This window comes from Orcinus orca, chromosome 3 (assembly GCF_937001465.1).
Source record: "Orcinus orca chromosome 3, mOrcOrc1.1, whole genome shotgun sequence".
Classification (NCBI taxonomy): Eukaryota; Metazoa; Chordata; class Mammalia; order Artiodactyla; family Delphinidae; genus Orcinus; species Orcinus orca.
In genome coordinates this window covers 154,531,815-154,551,441 of record NC_064561.1, presented here as the reverse complement: position 1 = coordinate 154,551,441, position 19,627 = coordinate 154,531,815, and the positions used below count along the sequence as shown (strand labels likewise).

Below are 19,627 nucleotides of genomic sequence, written 5' to 3'. Positions count from 1 at the left end.
ATCAGCTGGGTGCTTTGTGACCACCTAGAGGGGTGGGATAGGGAGGCTCAAGAGGGAGGGGATATGGGGATATATGTATACATATAGCTGAGTCACTTCGTTGTACAGCAGAAACTAACACAACATTGTAAAGCAATTATACTCCAATAAAGATAAAAATAAATAAATAAAATAATTGCAGTGTTTTTGTATTATGCTCCATCCTGAGTAGGGCTAATCTTCCTGAATGATTTTAAAGATGTTTCTATTTTCTCACATATTTATTCTTACAGATGTATTGTAGAATTAAGATTGTTGACACATTTTAAAGAATGGATTTTTTTTTCCCCATCCTCTTGCTTTTGCCTTGGTTAGTTGTAAGTACTTTCTATTCTCCTTAATTCTTTTCCACTGATTTTTTTTCCCCCATTGTCTTATTGTGGTTTTTCTTTTTACTTAGTTCCTGAAGAGAGGTTGTCATTTCCCCCACTCTTTCTTTTTAAGCACCTGTTATATGTAAGCACTGTACTAATTCCTGGGCAGGAGGGGTTACATGGTGAATTAAAATTAAAATAAACAAAGTGAAATAAACAAAGCATATTATGAAATAAAACTGAAATAACATAATATCAGTTTGTAATTAAAATAGTGTGCCTTGGGGAGGACTAAAAAGTTTTACTTTTAAGCGTACTATGTCAGCTTTTGGTCAGTTTGTTTATTTTTACATTTTTAAAAGAATTTTTTCCTTTTTTTTTTTTTTTAAGGGTCATACAGCAATGCTTCATACTGGCTCATGGCATCCCAAAATAAAGGGAGAATTTATGACTTGCTCAAATGATGCGTGAGTATTGTTGATAATTCATCTAATACATTCATATATTTCAGTATTTTCTTTAACCTTTATATTGTAGCAATCTTGCCAGTAAAGTAAGAGATAGAATATTAGTAATCCTGATGTTTATATAGTCTTGTTCTCAACTTTACCTTGAATTTAGCTGGCCTTATAAGGTTTGCTTAAATAAATATGGAAGCTATAGAAATGAGAGTTGGAAGAAATTCAAGTGGCGTTTATTAGAGAGCATAATGGATCAGATTGATGCTGTTAAGTGGACTCAAATGACTTTAAACTTTGTTACTTTTTATAGTAAAGGCTGATTTCCATCTGAATCTAATAGCTTATATAAATTTGTTTTTTAAATGGTTTTTTGGAAGTAACAACTGAAAAAATTGATTTAATGTTTATTCAGATTCTTTTTTCAAAAAATTAATTAATTAATTTGGCTGTGTTGGGTCTTTGTTGTTGCATGCAGGTTTTCTCTAGTTGCAGCGAGCAGGGGCTACTCTTCATTGCAGTGTGAGGACTTCTCAATGGTGGCTTCTCTTGTTGCGGGGCACGGGCTCTAGGCGCATGGGCTTCAGTAGCTGTGGCGGGCGGGCTCAGTAGTTGTGGCTCGTGGGCTCTATAGAGTGCAGGCTCAGTAGTTGTAGTGCATGGGCTTCGTTGCTCTGTGGAATGTAAGATCTTCCTGGACCAGGGCTCGAACCTGTGTACCCTGCATTGGCAGGTGGATTCTTAACTACTGCCCACCAGGGAAGTCCCTATTCAGATTCTTTTGCATTATATTTGTTGGCTTAGGATTCAAGAGTATTACAGGGAATATTTGAGCAGCTTTTTCCTGAGTTGTTATATTGTATGATTCATTTTTAGTATTAAGAGTAGTTCACAAGAATAAGTTATTTGTAATATTACAGAGAAACTTACAATGAAAAATCTTATAAATGAAAATATACAGATGGTATTACTTAGGTGAAACACATATTTTATTTATTTATTTATTTTTAATAGATCTTTATTGGAGTATAATTGTTTCACAATACCGTGTTAGTTTCTGTTGCACAACAAAGCGAATCAGCCATATGCATACACATGTCCCCATATCCCTTCCCCCTTGATCCTCCCTCGCATCCTCCCTATCCCACCCCTCTAGGTCATTGCAGAGCACTGAACAGATCTCCCTGTGCTACGCTGCTGCTTCTCAACAGCCAGCTATTTCACATTTGGTAGTGTATATATGTCGATGCTACTCTCACTTCACCCCAGCTTCGCCCCCCCATTCCATGTCATCAAGTCCATTCTCTATGTCTACCTCTTTATTCCTGCCCTGGAACTAGGTTCATCAGTACCATTTTTTTTTTTTCAGATTCCATATATATGCGTTAGCATACAGTATTTGTTTTTCTCTTTCTGACTTACTTAACTCTTTATGACAGACTGTAAGTCCATCCACCTCACAGCAAATAACTCAATTTCGTTTCCTTTTATGGCTGAGTAATATTCCATTGTATATATGTGCCACATCTTCTTCATCCATTCATCTGTCGATGGACACTTAGGTTGCTTCCATGTCCTGGCTATTGTGAAAAGAGCTGCAGTGAACATTGTGGTACATTACTCTTTGAATTATAGTTTTCTCAGGGTATATGCCCAGTAGTGGGATTGCTGGGTCGTATGGTAGTTCTATTTTTGGTTTTTTAAGGAACCTCTGTACTGTTCTCCATAGTGGCTGTATCCATTTACATTCCCACCAACAGTGCAAGAGGATTCCCTTTTCTCCACACCCTCTCCAGCATTTATTGTTTGTAGATTTTTTTGAGGATGGCCATTCTGACTGGTGTGAGGTGATACCTCATTATGGTTTTGACTTGCATTTCTCTAATGATTAGTGATGTTGAGCATCCTTTCATGTGTTTGTTGGAAACCTGTATGTATTCTTTGGCGAAATGTCTATTTAGGTCTTCTGGCCATTTTTGGATTGGGTTGTTTTTTTGATATTGAGCTGCATGAGCTGCTTGTATATTTTGGAGATTAATCCTTTGTCAGTTGCTTCATTTGCAAATACTTTCTCCCATTCTGAGGGTTGTCTTTTCGTCTTGTTTATGGTTTCATTTGCTGTGCAAAAGCTTTTAAGTTTCATTAGGTCGCATTTGTTTATTTTTGTTTTTATTTCCATTTCTCTAGGAGGTGGGTCAAAAGGATCTTGCTGTGATTTATGTCATAGAGTGTTCTGCCTATGTTTTCCTCTAAGAGTTTTATAGTGTCTGGCCTTACATTTAGGTCTTTAATCCATTTTGAAGTTCATTTTTGTGTGTGGTGTTAGGAAGCATTCTAATTTCATTTTTTTACATGTAGCTGTCCAGTTTGCTCAGCACCACTTATTGAAGAGGCTGTCTTTTCTCCATTGTATTCTCTTGCCTCCTTTATCAAAGATAAGGTGACCATATGTGTGTGGGTTTACCTCTGGGCTTTCTATCCTGTTGCATTGATCTATATTTTTGTTTTTGTGTCAGTACCATACTGTCCTGGTTACTGTAGCTTTGTAGTAAACGCTGAAGTCCGGGAGCCTGATTCCTGCAGCTCTGTTTTTCTTTCTCAAGATTGCTTTGGCTATTCAGGATCTTTTGTGGTTCCATACAAATTGTGAAATTTTTTGTTCTGGTTCTGTGAAAAATGCCATTGGTTGTTTGATAGGGATTGCATTGAATCTGTACACTGCTTTGGGTAGTAGAGTCATTTTCACAGTTTTGATTCTTCCAATCCAAGAACATGGTATATCTCTCCATCTTTGTATCATCTTTAATTTCTTTCATCAGTGTCTTATAGTTTTCTTCATACAGGTCTTTTGTCTCCTTAGTTAGGTTTATTCCTAGGTACTTTATTCTTTTTGTTGCAGTGGTAAATGGGAGTGTTTTCTTAATTTCACTTTCAGATTTTTCATCATTAGTGTATAGGAATGCTACAGATTTCTGTGCATTAATTTTTTATCCTGCTACTTTACCAGATTCATTGATTAGCTCTAGTGGTTTTCTGGTAGCATCTTTAGGATTCTCTATGTATAGTATCATGTCATCTGCAAACAGCGACAGTTTTACTTCTTCTTTTCCGATTTGGTTTCCTTTTATTTCTTTTTCTTCTCTGATTGCTGTGGCTAAAACTTCCAAAACTATGTTGAATAACAGTGGTGAGAGTGGGCAACCTTGTCTTGTTCCTGATCCTAGTGGAAACGGTTTCTGTTTTTCACCATGGAGAACGATGTTGGCTGTGGGTTTGTCATATATGGACTTTATTATGTTGAAGTAAGTTCCCTCTATGCCTACTTTCTGGAGAATTTTTATTATGAATGGGTGTTGCATTTTGTCGAATGCTTTTTCTGCATCTGTGAGATTACTGTATGGTTTTTATCCTTCAATTTGTTAATATGGTATATCACATTGATTGATTTGCCTATATTGAAGAATCCTTGCCTTCCTGGGATAAACCCCACTTGATCATGGTGTATGATCCTTTTAATGTGCTGTTGGATTCTGTTTGCTGGTATTTTGTTGAGGATTTTTGCATCTGTGTTCATCAGTGATATTGGCCTGTAGTTTTCTTTTTTTGTGATATCTTTGTCTGGTTTGAGTATCAGGGTGATGGTGGCCTCGTTGAATGAGTTTGGGAGTGTTCCTCCCTCTGCTATAGTTTGGAAGAGTTTGAGAAGGCTAGGTGTTAGCTCTTCTGTAAGTGTTTGATAGAATTCGCCTGGGAAGCCATTTGGTCCTGGGCTTTTGTTTGTTGGAAGATTTTTAATCACAGTTTTAATTTCAGTGCTTGTGATTGGTCAGTTTATATTTTCTATTTCTTCGTGGTTCAGTCTCAGAACGTTGTGCTTTTCTAAGAATTTGTCCACTTTTTCCAGGTTGTGCATTTTATTGGCATATAGTTGCTTGTAGTAATTTCTCAGGATCCTTTGTATTTCTGCAGTGTCAGTTGTTACTTCTCCTTTTTTTATTTCTAATTCTGTTGATTTGAGTCTTCTACCTTTTTTTCTTGATGTGTCTGGCTAATGGTTTATCAATTTTGTTTATCTTCTCAAAGTACCAAGTTTCAGTTTTATTGATCTTTGCTATTGTTTCCTTCATTTCTTTTTCATTTATTTCTGGTCTGATCTTTATGATTTCTTTCCTTCTGCTGACTATTGTTTTTTTTTTTTTATTGTTGTTCTTCTCTCTCTAATTGCTTTAGGTATAAGGTTAGGTTGTTTATTTGAGATGTTTCTTGTTTCTTGAGATAGGATTGTATTGCTATAACTTTCCCTCTTAGAACTGCATCCCATAGGTTTTGGGTCATCGTGTTTTCGTTGTTATTTGTTTCTAGGTATCTTTTGATTTCCTCTTTGATTTCTTCTGTGATCTCTTGGTTATTTAGTAGCATATTGTTTAACCTCCGTGTGTGTATTTTTTACAGTTTTTTTCCTTTAATTGATATCTAGTCTCATAGCATTGTGGTCGGAAAAGTTACTTGATACCATTTTAGTTTCCTTAAATGTACCAAGGCTTGATTTGTGACCCAAGATATGATCTATCCTGGGCAACATTGGTACAGTTTGTGTCAGAGAATGTTTGCCTGTGTTCTCTTCTAGGAGTTTTATCATGTCTTGCTTATATTTAAGTCTTTAAGCCATTTTGAGTTTATTTTTGTGTATGGTGTAAGGGAATGTTCTAACTTCATTGATTTACATGAGGCTGTCCAGCTTTCTCAATACCACTTGCTGAAGAGACTGTGTTTTCTTCATTGTATATTCTTGCCTTCTTTGTTGAAGATTAGTTGACTGTAGGTGTGTAGATTTATTTCTGGGCTCTGTAATCTGTTCCATTGATCTATATGTCTGTTTTTGTGCCAATACCATGATGTAGCTTTATAGTATTGTCTGAAGTCTGGGAGGGTTATGCCTCCAGGTTTGTTCTTTTTCCTCAGTATTGCTTTGTATTCCTGCTGTTTTAAGCCGTTAAATTTTAAAAATGTTTTGTTATGCACCAGTTGTTAACTGACACAGATGATATTATTGCTTCATGTTATGTGGGATCATGGTTATATAGAAGAATGTGTTTGTTCTTAGAAGATACCAGCTAGTGAATTTAGGTGTGAAGTATCATGAGATATGTAACTTAGTTTTAAATGGTATAACAAAAATAAAAAGTGCATTTGTGCATATTTTTGTGCGTGTGTGTATGAATATATGTATGGAAAGAGAGAGACTGAGAATATAGATGTGACAAAATGAATGTTAGTGTATATGGTGTTTATTGGAAAAGGTATATGGGTGTTTATTGTACTATTGTTTTAACTTTTTTGTAGCTTTGAACCTTTTCCAAATAAAAAGTTGGGAGGATCTTCTTAATATTAGCTTATGTGGAAGTCATCCATTCCACCCCCAATCTAAAAGTTGAATATAAGATGCGTAAAAAGGGTAGTGGGGATTATAGTTTGTTGTACTCCACTTAAGTTTTTTCTTGGACATTTTTTCAGTGTATTTTAATTTTCTGCATATCAGTGCTGATTAAACTGTGAGAACCTAGTGATTAGGGATTGTAGCAGGATTTCCTAAGCTTGTTCCTAGTAATGCTAGTACCTGTAGGGTGTCCATGGAGAAAGGGATCCTTTGTCTTTCCCTTGGAGAGTTATAGTGCCAAGGACTAGAGATCCTGAGAAATATATTAACGAAAGAAAACAGCATTTTCTGGGCTTCCCTGGTGGCGCAATGGTTAAGAATCTGCCTGCCAATGCAAGAGACACGGGTTTGAGCCCTGGCCCGCGAAGATCCCACATGCTGTGGAGCAGCTAAGCCTGTGGACCACAACTACTGAGCCTGAGCTCTAGAGCCCACAAGCCACAACTACTAAAGCCTGCTTGCGTAGAGCCTGTGCTCTGCAACAAGAGAAGCCACCGCAATGAGCAACCCGTGCACCACAAGGAAGAGTAGCCCCCGCTCACCACAACTAGCGAAAGCCCACACGCAACAATGAAGACCCCACACAGCCAAAAATAAATAAGTAAATTTAGTAAAAAAAAAAAAAAAAAAGAACTGAAAAAGCTGTAAAATTGGCCTACACATGTGAAGACTTTCTGAGGCATGTTATACCATGGTGTAGTAATGTATAAATTAGGAAAATGTTAAATTATATTCAAAACACCTAGAAATAAAGGGAAGCTAATATATTTTTTAAGTTTCTCCCAAAAATATTTAAATAGAAAAAAAAACCCTTTGGGCTATAGAAAAGTTTAATTTTCTGAGATCCATTTATGTAAATCATCATTCCTTGGAGAATTTTATAATTATATTTACATATGTTATTGATTATTAAAGTCAAGTCAAATATGCCTAGCAGCCTTCCAGCAAAAGCCTGTAAAACTCAGTGGTAAATCGGCTGCTCAAGGTCATGATGAGTGGTGGAGCACCCAAGTTCCTCTTGGTCTGGAAAGTGCATGCTCTTTCTATTATGCCATGCCAGAATTCGCCAAGAATTTTAATTGGTATTGTGCATCTTTATAAGCTACAACGAAATAAAAAAAGATTTATAATTTACTGAATCCCACCATGAAAAGCATTTACTGCTGGCAACCTTCATTTCCCAAAGTATATTCCTGGGAGCACTAGGCACAGAGTGTAAATGATGTTGTTGGCTGTAGGAGAGAGAGGGAGTTGTATCACTATGGCTGGAAAATGCTGTTTTCTTTTTTTAAAATATATAAATTTATTTATTTTTGGCTGTGTTGGCTCTTCGTTGCTGCGCGCGGGCTTTCTCTAGTTGTGGTGAGCAGGGGCTACTCTTTGTTGCAGTATGCAGGCTTCTCATTGTCGTGGCTTCTCTTGTTGTGGAGCACGGACTCTAGGCGCACAGGCTTCAGTAGTTGTGGCACATGGGCTTTGTTGTTCCGCAGCATGTGGGATCTTCCTGGACCAGGGCTCGAATCCGTGTCCCCTCCATTGGCAGGCAGATTCTTAACCACTGCGCCACCAGGGAAGTCCCAAGTTTTACTTTTTAAATAACATTAATTTTTGCCATCTCTGGCAGCTAGGAGACTTTTTCTTGCTTACTTTCTGATTCTGGGCAGAGTTTTATATACTGTCCATGCTGCCACATAAGTAATGGTTCTTTTTGGGTGATCCCATTATAGAAACGGAAAGTGTCTGTTTTCAGATTTTAACTAAAGTTATTGTGGTGATCATTTTGCAGTAGGTACAGATATTGAATCATTGTGTTGTACACTTGAAACTAATATAATGTTATATGTCAGTTATACCTCAATTAAAAAAGAAAATATACTGTTTAAATCTTGTTTTTACACTATCTGACATTGCTTTTATCTAACTTATTTCTTTGATCCTTTTATCTAATTCTAATTATTCTAATTATACCAGCATTTGTAAAATTAATAGCTTTTATTTTATTTTCACTGTGTGGGTAATTAAAAATATGTCTATATATTTTAAAGCATTTGTTATAGAAATTTTACATGAAACAATAACTTCTTTGAACGATCAATGGGATTTAGGGTTTAGCTGTCAGTAGAACCTAAATGCCAAAAATGTTCCTATTCATACTTTCTGATTGTGGTGAAATATGCTTATAATAAAAGACATAATTTACTCAGACACTTTTTAAAGCTCTTTTTCTTCATGAGTTCTGAGAGTAATGAGAATCTATTCTGAAATTACTGCTGTAATTGAGATGTGCACATTTTGGTGTTAGTTTGATTTAGCTTCTGTTGACAAGCTTTTTCTGTAGGCTTGAATGGAAAAAATGCAAATCTTTTAATTTTATCATAAATTCATTTGGTTCATATAAATTCATTCCTTTCAAAATAGTTTCCTTTTACTCAGCTCTATTTTATTTCTATTTATATTGAGAAAACACACAGTAGGTAAAAAGTCTGTAAGATTTTAAAATAATAATAATAGCTCACTGCAGAGCAAGCTACCAGGACAAATTCTTTAAAAGGTTAGGTTTAGAACCTAAAATCAGGGTTTATGATTGTGGTTGGGCTCTAAATATCACCATTCACCATTTTATGTGGATTAATTTGTTACACAGACTGTGGTTGGATTTTTGTTGTTTGTAATCAATTGTATGTTAAACGGAAGATGTCAGTGTTCTCAATTCCTATCATGAAACATAATACAATGAAACACAAAATCCTGGAAATGTATCTTAATTGGAAAATGAAATTAACAGTTATTGAGAACCATGCAGTATTTGGAGCTCTAGAACTAGTTTTCTCTTAGGAATTGGTAAGAGCATAAAATAGGGCATTAGTTAATCAGTTATTTTGAAGTGACTTGAAAACAACTCACCAAAAACAGTCTAGATATTTATTAAGTATATTTTGATCTTGTGGTGATTGAAAGTAATTGGATGCTGGTCTGAAGAAGTCAGCACTAGACGCAGAGGAGAAGTTTCACACATAATTTTACAGATGAATTATATATTACTCTGTTAACTGGTGACATGGTTTGGCTCACTAAAAAACCCGATAATGTAATTTTTCAAAAAACTATAGCACAGTTTTTTAGTGTTACTAATGAAAGAGATGCAGAACTAAAAAACCTTTTATATTCTTTTTAAAGCTCAGATATAATGTCATTTATATTTTGTAACTCAAAATAAGCTAATAAAATATTACTGGGGGAGTTAAACTTACTCAACAGTCAAGAGTTATTTATAATTAAGCATTTTAACTTTATATACATTTTAATTTTTAAGCTCCTGTTATGCTTGAATAGCCTTTGTTTGATTTATAGTTGTCCTAGCACTTTCAACTTACTTAGATAATATTTTTTGTCATATGTTTACAGTATAAAACTTCACCTTATGTCTCTAGGAATTATATAAAAATTTAATGTCACATTATCCTTGATTTAAGTTTTATGTACTTTTTATACAAAATGTTGCTCATGTGCACCGTATTGCCATACGTAAGAAGGGTAAGATGTTCATACCTTCAAAAATGTTGGCAGAAAGTTTGATCAAGTCCACGTTTATGTTTTACTTTATTTGCACACTTTTCACAGTTGTTAATCAGTAGCTTGTTTTGGCTAAGGGAACATCAGTGCTGAACAGTGATTTCTGTGTGGGGATTATAAATGGTGAGGGATGCTTTTTAGTATTTTCTTTATCTTGAAATCCATAAGAAAAACATTGTTAGTTTCACCAGTACATCTCTGTTACATCAGTTCAATTTTTTAAATATTTGTTTATTTATTCACTTATATGTTTATTTTTAAAGGGAATATGGATGTTTCTAAATGTTGAAGAGTATACTTGTTTACTGGCATCCCTAGGTTAACTGAGTATTTGATAGAAGGTAGTTTGAATTTCTTCTGGGGATTTCTAGGCCAGGTAAGGTAGCGTCAGTACACCTGGTCCACTCCATGCGTGACTGAATGGACCTGTATGTATGACTAATGTACCAGTATTCTTACGGTATGTGGTGGCCCTCTTGGCCATTTATGGAGTAGTTGTTTATGAAGAATATTGTTCCTGTGAAAACTGATGAATTGAATTTAGTTGCAGGAATGGGAATAAAAGATGTTTCCATAGCTTGCATTTTTGCTCTTCTTGAAACTCATAATTCAAATTAAAACGTTTCTTTGTTTGACTCTTTGACTTTTTCTGAAAATTTTGGCTACAAGCGATTTTTCCTTTTTATATTATCCTTTCCATTTTTTCCCTAAGCTTCTGTGACTACATGGCAAATGTAGATGTATACTGTTTCTGAATCCCTTGTTTTCTCTTGTGTTGTATAAGCCTGTTGAATCCATTCCCAACTTTGAAAAAATTGTCACCTCATCTTTTTAGTTTCATATTGACAGAGTTGATGAAGTTAGGATGGCATGTTATCAGGCACTTTGCTACGAGGTGTGAATAATGAGTTGAATTTTCCTGTTGCTTCTTTTTAAATCTAAGTTTATATGACTTGTAAAACTATTTCTGTCTTATAAACTATCCTTTCTTGTGATGGTACTTCTAAAATTTGTCTTAATGAAAATGTTAAATTTGTTACTGCTTTTTAAAAAGGCTCCAAGTGAAAATAGTTTATTCTTCTCTTGGTAACACTTTTCTGTTATTATAATAGTAATAAAATCAAGTAGAATATAAAGTAGAAATATTTCATAAATTGTTAATTACAAGCTTCCCTTTGATACATATTTCCTTAATGGGCTGTGTTCTATTAATTTGAATAAAACAAATGATATTGTTGGAAACTTGTACTAACTTATCTATAAATAGAGCTAGCACAGACTTGTTTAACAACACTTCATGTGGTTATTACATTCTTGCAATAACAGTCTGTGTTTTCATGGAGGAAATAAGGCTCACTGATGACATTTTTTCCAACAAAAATTTGGTTACATAGTTTTATCTCTGCATAGAATAACTGAAGAGGTAGAGCAGCTTCTGGTTTATATCACATAACTATGTTGTAGTTAGCATTCTTTATCTTTCCTAGGCGGTTTTACTTATATGCCCCAAATAGGCTGAAGATTATGACTCTTGTTCATAACGCATTACATAATTTATTTTTTCACAGAAAAATATATCCTTTGCAAACACAACTTTCATCATTCTTAATTCCATTGTGCTCTTGTAAAATCATTTTGTCTATCAACCAGCAAATATTTATTGACAACCCACTGTGTGCTCAGGCTCACCTAGACTTTGTGGGTAAATAAAGCAGTTCCTGCTCTTGTAGAATTTAAAATACAGTGAGGAGATAGACATTTGAAAATACTTATGAATAGTTAAGTAAATAATTATGCATGTAAAATGCTGTGAAGGAACAATATATGAGGAAGACCTAAAGCATACTGGAGAAAAAGCTTTTATGAGGTTGTGATGTTTAAACTGAGATGTGAAAGATGAATGGTCATTGAAAAGAGAGGGATGCCATCCCAGACAGAGGAAACATCATATTAAAATGCCTATTATAGGAACTGAGAGAAATCCAGCATCACTAAAGCACAGCGAGCACGATGGAGAGCAGCATGAGATGTATTTGCTTAAGTAGGTGGGGGCCAAATCATGCAGGGCCTTACAGACCATGTTGAACACATTTGGATTTTATTCCAAGGACAACTACAAGAGGTTAAAGGATTTTAAGCAGGGGAGTGACACAGTCAGATTTACATTAAAATGAATTACCCTAACATCTCTATGGAATAAATTGGGTGGGTGAAGCTCAGGGCACTTGTAACCATATTCTAAGAATTTTATAATGAGTGGCTTTCATTCTGTTAGGTCAGTGATTCTTTTCTTTGCTTTTAGGGTTTTCATACATAAAACATACTCCCATCAGTAACACTGCTCATCATTTGTAGTGAATCTAATCTCCATTCATATGCTACCCACGCCTCAGGTGAGAATCACTGAGCTAGTCCAGATCTTACCTGATAGGAAAACTGATGTTGAGAGAAGTGACTTAGACAAGGTCACATAGGTAGTTAGCCAATGGTAGAGCAAGCACTTCAACCCACAGTTGAGACAATCTTCCAGAGCCCTTTTCACATAATTTTTCTTAGATTTAGGAAACTATCATCATCAGTTAGAATGTATTTACTATGCACTGTGGATTGGCTATTGGACAACAAAATATATGTAGCAAATTCTCTAATATAAAGATATAGTATAGGAGATATAATGATGAATGAAACAGTGGTTTACAACAGCAGTTTCATAGTGTGATCCAGGGACCTTTGGAGGTCTCTGAGATCTTTTTGCTGCTCTACAAGGTCAGAACTATTTTCATAAAAATGGTAAGGCATAATTTGGCTTTTTTCACTGGGTTGACATTTGCACTGATGACACCAAAGCAGTGGTGGCTAAAACCCCTGGTATCTTGGCCTTAATCAAGGCAGTGGTACCAAACTGCATGAGTAATCATTGTATTTACTGCCACACGTTCATAATTTTTTTTAAAAAATGCCAGTTTTACATAAGGATGTCCTTGATGAAGCAGTAAAAATCATTAGTTTTATGAAATCTTAACACTGAGTACATGTCTTTACTGTTCTCTGTGCCAAAATGGGAATGGCATATAAAGCACTTCTGCTGCATACCAAAACATGATTGTTTGAAGGAAAAGCACTTGCATGATTGAGTTGTGAGCCAACTTTCTTTTTCATGGAACACCATTTTTACTTGTAAGAACTGTCAACAGACAAAGTATGGTTATTCAGACTGGACATTTGGCACACATTTTATTTAAAAAAATGAACAAAGTCACTATTATTTTAATGAAAACAACTGACAGATTTGTGTCCAGTGATGAAATTTGAGTTTTCAGGTAAAAATATAGAACGTTGGAAATTTTAAAATATTTCTTTGAGCTTGACAGCTTCTTAGTACTTAAAGGGGTTTTGTTTTGTTTTGATGAAATCAGTTATATTAATGAGTATGTTTTTTGGGTTTTTTTTTTTTTTTACAATTGTTTAATGAAATATATCAACATTTTGAAGATTTTCATAGCCCAGTGACCAATATTTTTTAAGTGACCAGTGCACGATGTCACAGAAAGGATCTCTGCAAAGTTTAAGATAGACCTATAGATTTTAATGTAAGAGTGTGTAAAGTGTATTGACTTAGTTTCAGATTCCACATTGCAGCTTACTTTTAAGAAACTACCCACCGGTTGAATTTTGGTGCAGTATTGAAGAATATCCACAACTATCTGAAAAGGCTATTAAAATACTCCTTTTCCCCACTGCATACCTGTGTGATGGATTTCCCTTCATGTGGTTTAACAAGAACAGCATATTGTAACAGATTGAATACAGAAGTACTAAGTACTGTCCTCTACTAAAGTCACACTTCAAAGTGATTTGCAAAAATGCAGAATAGTGCTACATTTCTTACTATTTTTGTTTGTTTCCTTTGGAAAATAATTGTTATATTTTCATGCGACACTTTTGTTTATATATATTTTTCATAAATACATGCTAATATATGAGTTTGTTAATATTCTCTCTCTCTCTCTTTTTTTTTTTGGCTGCGCGGCTTTTGGGATCTCAGTTCAGTGACCAGGGATTGAACCTGGGCCAAGGCAGTGAAAGCCCGGAATCCTAACCATTAGGCCACCAGGGAACTCCCTGAGTTTGTTGATAGTCTTAATTGAGTCAATAGATACTTTAAAACTTTGTGCTGTTGTGGTAAACATCTATAGGTAGGACACATATAAAGAAAAGCTCCTTGGGGTGTGTGGACATTTTAATGTCTGTTAATGCAATTTTATTAAATTGCCATCCATACCAGCTTTTAAAGGATTTCTTTTTCATAACACTTAGTTTAATTCTACTTGTGGAATGCAGTTAAAAGTTCTGTATTTACTATATTTTTTAAAAATATGTAGCTCAGCATTTTTGGTAGCTCATATTGAGCTTCTCCAGTTAGTACCGTCTATCTTAGTATATTAGCATTGGCAGAGAAAGCTATGTGTATCTTCAAAGCTCAGTGTTTTTTCATGTCACCCAGAGAATTTACAAAATATATATTTGTGCAATTTCGTAGCCTCGCTGCAAGTGTTAAATGTGGTAATATATGGAAAGCATAGTTCTTGGCACATAGTTGGTGCTCGATACAAGTTTAGTTCCATTCTGGGCTTTTTATTTTGTTCGACCAAATGTGTTTAAAATATACAAGGCCAAGTTTGCTGTTACTGTAATGCAAAGCTTGGACCATAAATTAATTCAACATCTGTCATCTGCTACCTGTGAGAGCTTGGGCAACATACTTGCCCTTCCTGGACCAGTGTCTTCATCTGTAAAATAAAAGTCTTAGGCTGCATTAATTTAATTCTGCCCTTTCAATAAGCACCAGTTATCTATGTGAAGAACAATTCTAAAACTAAACTACAGAAAAGTTTAAGCCAATACTAAATAGGCTTTGATTAGGAAAGAGGAGTGAAAGCAGTGGGTAGTGTAAAAATAGTTACCAACATGACTGTCCACTGTGGGAATGCACGAAGAAAAGGCAAAAAGGGAGTCATACAGAAATGAACCAGATTTGCATTTGGAGGATCTTTTCTCCACAGGCCAGAGCTAAGAAATTTTCTTCAGTTAAGCTCAGCAAATATTTATTTTATATCCATTGTTGTGGGTCAGGAGCTGCATTAGGCACCATGCTTTGAGCTGAATGCACAGAGATGAATACAACATGGTCCTCACTCTCCAGGGTGCTTCCCAGGCTCCCAGGATCATTGGGTACCCATAACACTATGATTTGCAGCAAGGACATGGGAGTGGCTCATTCTGGATTGTTTCTTCAGAGGTACATGAAGCCCTGTTTGCTAGGAAACATGGATCCCATAATGGAAGAACATAGTTTTCCTCTAGTTACTTTTCAGCCTGGGCCTTAGTTCAGACTCACCTGGGAAAGAGAAAGTTTTTTCCAGAGAGGATGGTGCTTGAGTCTTCAGTAAGTTGTAGTATCAATCACTGGATCATTTCCTATTTCAGAATAACCCCAACCTCTGCTTTTATGAAAACTACTTCAAACCAACAGAGTGGACCCCAAGAGTTGGTGTTTTCTTTATATGCGTTATGGGCCAGGAGCTTTATATACTCTGTCTCACTTAATCCTCACAGCACTGGCTCGAAGAAGGAAGCGACTCACTAGGTCACACATCTATTTAGAGGTGGAGTAGGGATTGGACCTCGTGCCTGGGTCCATTATACCACATTCCCTCGCTAGTTTTAGTTATCTTAAGCCCACAGTCATCTGTATCCTGTGTACTATATCTTCCTTCAGAGTAGATGGTTGCATGGTAAAGCTGATCCTGGGGTAGTGCAGTGTGTTCCAGACTCCATTGTGAGACCCCTTTCGGGTCATGACCAGCATTTTTTGCAAAATAAAATCAAGTAGAAATTGTTACACTGTGTCACGGTTAGTACTGTTCTGTTTCAGTTGTAGGTGTTGGAGGGTGAGTGGGTGTGTGAATGTGTGGGTCTTAGCATAAGGTATTTCCTGCTATGGGAAAGTCACTCCCCATTTCAGTATAGGACATGATCACAAACTTCACCATTGTGTCTTTTCTCCAGGTTTTGAAAATATTCCATATTCCATTTAGTTACAAGGCAGTAAAATGTAGTTCTCAGCTTGGACCCTGAAGCCAGAGTATGCAGGTTTGAATCCAGACCCTGCCATTTACAGTGACTCTTGGCAAGTTATTTCGTGTCTCCGTGCCTCTGCTCTGTCTTCTGTAAAATGGGGTTGTGTAAACATTAAATGAATTGATATACCTAAAGTGCTTAGGATAGTGTTCATCTAATGGTAGCACTCCGTAAGTTATCTGCTGTTATTATTGTTGTTATTGTTAGTGTTGTTGAAAGGTTTATATCTCTCTCAGAGGGATTATGGACATATTGACTTAACAGCAGCTTTCCACAGCAGACAGTTGATTCATATGGTTAATTAATTTATTGCAAACTTTTCATATGCTACAAGAATGCTAACTTTGCCACTGTTTTAGTACAATTCTCCCTTTGTTTATACACTGGGATTGTTTTTATTTGGCTAACACCACCAAAGACAGCTACTAAGTAATGTACCTGTTTAAGAGTTATTGTGGAAAATAGTGAGCATGACTGTACCAGATCTTGGTGAAGAACTGGCTGTCTTTATCGGCTGATTAAATCTTGGTCATAGTCCAGCATTGCTGGCTCATAAAATCTGTGTTTATGCCCTGGCCCACTATGTTATAGAGGACTAAATAAGTACTATACCTAGGCCCATCTGCCTGAAGCTCTGTGGCAGATTTGGAGTAAGATGTTTGGTGATCAGGGAAAGCTTCACAAAGGAAATAACGTTTGAGTTGAGGGTTGAATATTTGAGTTGAAGTCGTCTAGGAAAGTAGCTAAAGGAAAATAATTCCAGGCACCAGTAAGATTTCATACCAAACTCTGAAGCCCAGAAGTCTTAAAATAGTCACAGAAAGGAAGAATAAGCAGAAGCAGTGAACAGAAGAAACTCTAGGCTGTTGTCTTCTAGGTTATCAATTACAGATTTTTATAAAAACTTACTGGACAAAAATAACCAAAGGTTAAATATGTGTTATAGAATTATTTGTATTATTTCAAATTATATTTTTTATATAACCAAACTTATAGTGAATAGTTAGCGACATTTTATTATGATGATCATTGATAGAATATTCTTTTGTTTATAGAATTGTGTGCTTTACCTCTTTTCTTCTTAGCTTCCATTAGCAGGTACCACCTAATGGCAGCCGGTAGAATTGCAGGCAATAAATGGAAAAATTTATTGGAAAAAAATCTATTGGAAAAATTCATGACTTAGCAGGGAAAGCCCAACCCAGTTCACGGAATAATTAGTACATATAATGTAGTGATATGAGTTAATCTTTTTTCATAGATCCCTGGGGTGAGCATGTTGTAGAGGATGGGAACCAACTGCCAATATCTTTATGTCCAAATTAGTGTTATATTAGGAAGTGTAAATTGTTGAGGGATTACACAGGATTTAATATTTTTATTTTCTTTTTGAATTATGTATTAGAAATGAAATCATTGAGATTTTGAATACTTCCAAAAGAAAAGATCAGTTAACTTAAATTGACTCGAAATATATGATCAGCCAGCATGAAAAGAAGTTAGTTATTGTTTCAAAACAGCAGAACTAGTGCTTGACATTTATAAAGTTCATTTTTAAAAAGCTTAACAAAATCACTCATGTTAATGACCACCCAAGTAGCTTTTATAATTAATACTGATGGGCCTTGAAGAGCATTGGCAAGGCACTGACCCTGAAGATCACAATGAGTTTACCAAATATGGGTTATTTATTCTTCTTAGATAGTTTACAGAGACTAGGACTTCTGTAAAACACTATTTTTGTATGGGAATAATAGCCAATGTTATTGAATGCTTGCTGTGTGCCAGATGCACTCTTCTAAACACTTTGTAAGTATTAAATCATTTAATTCTCTTGCAACAAGACACGTTGGGCAACTACAAGATCCCTTCTTCCTTTTTTTCTTCTCTTACCTACTTTTTGTGTAGGGATACGAAATCATTGCTTTGTTTTGGAGATTCACTTTGACAAAGGCTGGGAGGTGCTATAGTCTTAGTGGTAAGAGGAATGTTTCGAATTTGTAATAGTGTCAGTGGTGAGTCTTTGGTAGTTATATAGTTTCAATGTTAAGCATCTTCTAATAAGAATTTTATTTTGGTTTATGATAATTCTAAGTATTTTATTAAACATACTTCCCATGAGTAATGCATACATTAAATTATCTACCCCATAAGAGTTGACTATATAATAAAAAATGAATTATTTACATTTCCGTTGTGTGAACATTTAATTTAGATTCCTTTTGGAATTTATTTTGAAATATATTATGTATTATGTATATTAATTTATAATCATATTTATTTCTTAATATTAATAATATTCTTAATACAATTCGTATAAGAACTAGCATGACCACTCTATTTCACTCTACGTATGTCAAATGCATTGGCTATTTGAGTTCCATTAATAGTAATATTCTATAAGAATTTCAGTCATTTTTAGATGCAAAGAAAGCCCTTTGGAATGTCAAATTTAAAATAGATATTAGACATTTATTTAGGAGTACTTACTATGATGTAACCCATCTAGATTTTCTGACAGCTTCCTGTTTACTTTTTAAAGCTACAGTATTGCATGTAGTCGCCATGTTAATATCTGTTGGCCCTAAATTTTTTGTTTTGAACTCAGCGTATTTAATATTTTCCTTTGATTCTTAAATATCCCTTTCTTGGTGGAAGTTTATTTCCCTATTCTTCCTTGTCTACCAGCCATCTGTGTTATTCATAGAGATAAGTTTAAATTTCTCTATAGAGAAAAGTAGGTGGCTCCACAGTGATCTCATTCTTAGGCTAGTAAGCCTAGTTTTGTTGCTTCTTTTTTTTTCCTTATACCTGCCACCACCCTACCCTTAGCTAGAATATTAATAATTTATCTTTCTTTGATACTTATAATTATGTGTATTCTTACCCTATCTTCAAGCAAGACATATTGAACTTTGGTGTGGCATCACTTACTCTTCCCCCTTCTCCACTCGTCCTCCCTCTCTCCTCCACTTCCTTCCCCTCCCCCCTTTCTTCCCTTTCTCTTCTTCCATCAGCCATCCTCCTCCTCCTTCATCTTTCTCAACAACAAATATGAATCCAGAGCATACTGCTATAAAGTTGTATAGAAATATTGACTTATTTGGGTGTTATCTGATGGCTGGAAATGTGTTCATCAGTCGAAATAGAGAAAGCTTTTTGAAAGCCTTGGGAGATTATGGACTGGCTCTCTTTATCCTTCAATAACACCAAGCTTATTTTGTTTTTCTTACATTAAAATAAAATTTCATTTCTTTCACTTACGTATTTAGTTTTGTTTTGACTGATGAACCTGTTTTTCACTGTATTTATTGCTTATGTCCATAACTTTTCAGAAGATAACTTTTACAGTTTTTTTAGTATTTCCCTTTTGATAGCAAAATTTTCATATTTTAATTAGCCAATTTAAGCAAAGCTAGCTATGGAGAGAATTAAAGCCAAGAAAAGCCATTAATAACTGAGTTTTGCCAAAGTAGCTTGAATTGTGCATTTATATAATTCAAGATAGAGAGGTAGAGTTATTACATTTATTTTTCATGTGATTAAAATACTAACATTGTAGTGGTTTGGGGGACTAGGTCAGAGCCAGATATTCTTCAGAATCATTATGGATTAACCACTTCCTTTTGATGAATTATTATTATTATTTTTTTTAATAAATTTAT

General features: G+C 35.1%; 1 protein-coding gene across 2 annotated transcripts in view; it reads left to right on the top strand.

Annotated features, from left to right (window-relative positions):
- Positions 1–19,627, top strand: part of WDR70 (WD repeat domain 70) — a 308,716-nt gene that overhangs the window by 120,204 nt on the left and 168,885 nt on the right. For both annotated transcript variants that reach the window (XM_033421244.2, XM_012531649.3), the window contains exon 9: positions 744–820. In XM_033421244.2, coding sequence (XP_033277135.1) covers positions 744–820 — 77 coding nt within the window. The remainder of the gene's footprint in view (positions 1–743; positions 821–19,627) is intronic.